The sequence below is a fragment of the Malurus melanocephalus genome, unplaced genomic scaffold (genome assembly GCF_030028575.1).
Source record: "Malurus melanocephalus ecotype Western Australia unplaced genomic scaffold, MMel_1.1 scaffold_199, whole genome shotgun sequence".
NCBI lineage: Eukaryota > Metazoa > Chordata > Aves > Passeriformes > Maluridae > Malurus > Malurus melanocephalus.
Genome location: NW_026623431.1, coordinates 491439 through 495330, shown reverse-complemented (window position 1 = coordinate 495330; position 3892 = coordinate 491439). Strand labels below are relative to the sequence as shown.

At 35.5% G+C, this 3892-nt stretch overlaps 1 protein-coding gene across 1 annotated transcript in view; it reads left to right on the top strand.

Moving 5' to 3' along the window:
- The window catches only part of STK32B (serine/threonine kinase 32B), a 157334-nt gene that overhangs the window by 36088 nt on the left and 117354 nt on the right, over nt 1-3892 (top strand). The window contains exon 3 of the mRNA XM_057373493.1: nt 372-523. Within this exon, the coding sequence (XP_057229476.1) occupies nt 372-523 (152 nt within the window). The remainder of the gene's footprint in view (nt 1-371; nt 524-3892) is intronic.

Below are 3892 nucleotides of genomic sequence, written 5' to 3'. Positions count from 1 at the left end.
TGAGGACAATGACTGCACATTATCCCAGGCAGGAGGCAGTGATTTCTCAGGCTGATGAAGCAGCCTGTGATTTCAGCCCCTGGAGCACATTCCTCTCAGCTTTACCATGCAACTTCTGAAGGTTATGACAATTTTCTGGGTCCCCATTCCTTCTTATGCAAGGTTGGATCATTCTTTTGTTAATTTTTAATTAAAATCTATTACAAAGAATCCYGCAGAGCTGTGAAGTGAACTTACTGAAGGTGTTACTCAGCTGTAGTACCCAGATCTGAATTATTGAAATATTGCAAAAGGCTCATTTTTTCCCAAGTCACAACTGCATTCACTTTCTCAAGRTGTCAAAATTTTTCTTTTACTTTGCTGCCTATTAGGTGTGCATTGTRCAGAAGAGAGACACCAAGAAAATGTATGCCATGAAGTATATGAATAAACAGAAGTGCATTGAGAGAGATGAAGTTCGCAATGTTTTCCGGGAGCTACAGATAATGCAAGGCCTGGAACACCCCTTCCTAGTCAATTTGTGGTAAGAAAATCTTTCAAATGCTTTCAAGGATCTCTCATTTTCTCCTTCTTGTTGAATCAGTTCAGAGTATGGAAGGCTGGAAAGCTGAAAAGAGCAAAAAGATTTTTGGTGACTTCCTTTGTTAAAGGCATTAAGGTTTCACAGAGAATTATAAATTTTATTAATTTTTTTTAAATTGTGGTTTAAAATTGGAATATTTAAACTTCATATTCATTTGTTCATTTCTGATCTGGTTTCTCTCTAAACTGTTATGGCACTGAGTGGAAATGTGTTGTCCTGTCCAGCTTCTTCATTTATTTTTAACAATACTTTGACTAAAAGTCTCTCATAAAACTGTGGAATATCAAAAGAAACCATTAATTTAATTTTATGTTTTTTAACTTGATTCACAAAAAAATTCAAAACTCAATTACTTTCTTCAAATTACTGACACAAGAAGGCAGAAAAGTGTCTTTTTGCCACCTGAAATTTCCCTTATCTGCCTCAYGCTAGCCGCTGAATGTTTTGGTCACATATGAGTGTGAGAAAATGCTGGTCACTACACTATCAACTTAAATTATTTACTGGCTCTAATGTAGTGTGATAATATTTGCTGGCATTTGTAGTGATAGTAGTAATGGGATGCAGAATTTTCCACCTTATCTAATRACCTATATCATTCACAAAACAAACAGGAGAAGATGACATAAACCATTATGATATGAAAATTGTTCAGTTTGTCAATAGCTTGATTGGCTGCAGATGGTCACAATGCACACTGATCTTGTGCTTTGTGAGTTTTAGCTGTCTTRCTTGAGGTCAATGCCAAACCTAAAGTGTTTTGTCAATCCCTTAACTCACTCCKGGTGCCAGGTTAGCACCTTTCATGAATTAAAAAACAAACTGTTCTGTCTTGAGTGAGTGCAGCTATAGTATAATTGCACTCTGTTATAACAGGAAAACATTTGGACCCAAAATTGATTCCAAAAGGACCTAAACACATACATACATGCATATATATTTATTATATATTAATTATGTATATTACGTATATATATATGTGCTCTCCACCTGACATGAATGATCTGAGCTAATCTATTACCCTGAGCTAATCTATTACCCTGTTGAAGGCTCAAAGAAAAATAAATAAAAATTGTGGCTTGTGGCTGTAATACAAAACTATCTGAGTATATTTTCCAAAGCTCCAGCAACCTATAATCTTGGGACTTCTTTACCAAAGGTACAGTAGATCTCTGCTTAGGAGCCTGTGGATTTCTCTGTTATGAATTTATCTACCTTTTAAAAAAATTCTACTAACTTTTGTTCTTTATCAGGAAGTGTGGAAGTTTCCACAGTGTAACCAGACACTGTTCAGAAAGACTCATGGGTTAATGTGATCTGAGAGATAAACTTAACAGTGCTGAAGGATTGAAAATCAAATATTTATTGTGAAACAAAAAGAATGCTAGATTCCCATTACTGATTTATAATCAGTTGATAAATATCCTTTCTCGTTTTCTTTTTTCATGMCAAAGATTAAACTTGAAATAAGTAATACCTTAAAATGTATAGGTGYTATGATGACTTTTATCCTTCTTGCACTTCTAAGATACTGTCACAGGATCACAAGAGTCACTGTATACTTATATGTATGTATGAGAAATGCAGACAATGATGCATTGAAAGAAGTGTAGTACTCTGGAGTTTACAAAACATTTCAGGCAAACAGGACAATATTCAAGATACTTCAGAGCACAAACAATGTTTTATATTTGATATCTCTAGCAAATGGTTATAGTTGACCAATCTGATCAAGTATTGATCTCTTCACTTTCATGACCTGTGACAGGACTCAAGGTAACATCATGAAGCTGAGACAGGGGTGGTTTAGGATTGGATATCAGGAAAATGTTTTTCACCCAGAGGGTGATTGGGCTCTGGAACAGCTCCCCAGAGAAGTGGTCACAGCACCAARCCTGACAGAGTTCAAGAAGGGTTTGGACAATGCTCTTGGGCACATGGTGTGATTCTTGGGGTGTCCTGTGTAGGGCCAGGAGYTGRAYTCAATGATCCCTGTGGGTCCCTTCCAATTCAGTGTGTTCTGTGGTTCTGTGATTCTGTAGGAGGCTCTACTGACGTTCAGGGGCTTGGACTAATACAACTGGAATGGTAGAAATATTTCCAGAAAATAATTTAATTGACACTTATTAATTTTACCTGAAGTGTTCACCTCAAACATTGCACATTCAAATGTCTGGTGATTAATTCCCTTGCTCCAAAGTGAGCTACCAGACTTCTAGAGAACCTGTGTTTCACCCTGGGACAACAAAGGGAAATCTTGAGCCCAAGCATTCTCAAAATTAATCTAGTCTGCCCTAAATAACTCTTTCTTTGTATGAGGCTCATAATATGTTTCTATAAAAAATTAGCTTGAACAATCCTAAATTAATTTAAAACAACTTATATTTCTGGAGTGTCTACACTTTCAGGTTGCAGTAATATTTTCCAGGCCTCTGACTTCTCTGTCTCAACTTTCACTTGAATTTCAAGATATTCTACACATTATCTTCAAATAATGACCTTTTGTTATTGAACTGCAACAAGGSCAAAGCACAAAAATCATAAGTGAACCACAAATAATGGTGACATCTGTTAACACTAAGCCATATGAAGCTTTTGAACATAATAGTTATATTTCATTTATTTAATATTTGAAACTACATTTTTATGACTGCAATGAGAAAAGGAACATTGCAAATATGAATGGAATAGTCYTTAAATATGTTGTTCCCAGAAATAATTTCTTAAAATAGCATTTTCATTGATTGTTGGTGAACTAGTGTCCTGTTTAATGTATTTTCACTTGCAGTTTAGATGCAATAATAATTTGCATCAAATACATTTCCATTGTAGTTATAACTTATATTAGATGATTAGCAGGAATCCATGAGTTTTCCTCTTATGAGTCAATTCCTGACATACTAATGGGAGGAAGCAGTTGAATTTCTGTTTCTTCTACAGTAATTGCAGCTAGAGTAGTTTCATTTATCAGAGTTACATTTTACTGTTCATTTTGCTAATTGCACTGTAAATGTACAAGCGGACTGCAGCAGGAACTACTAACCCTGTATTGTTTCAGAAACTGGAATATTAATTTAACAAGGAACGATTATGTCGTGGTATATGGGGAATAACACAGCTGCAGCTTGTTTAAATGGTGGGGTTCTTTAGGCCAAGTCTGTCTTTCCAGGCTCTTTTGCCCTCTCTTAGGGTTCACATCAGTTTCCAGATGTGAATCCTGTCTAAGGTATGATTTTGATGACTAAAATCCAGAAATCAAAATACTTTTATTTTTCTGTGAGAATAATTTCAGTGTCTTTGAGGTTGGGG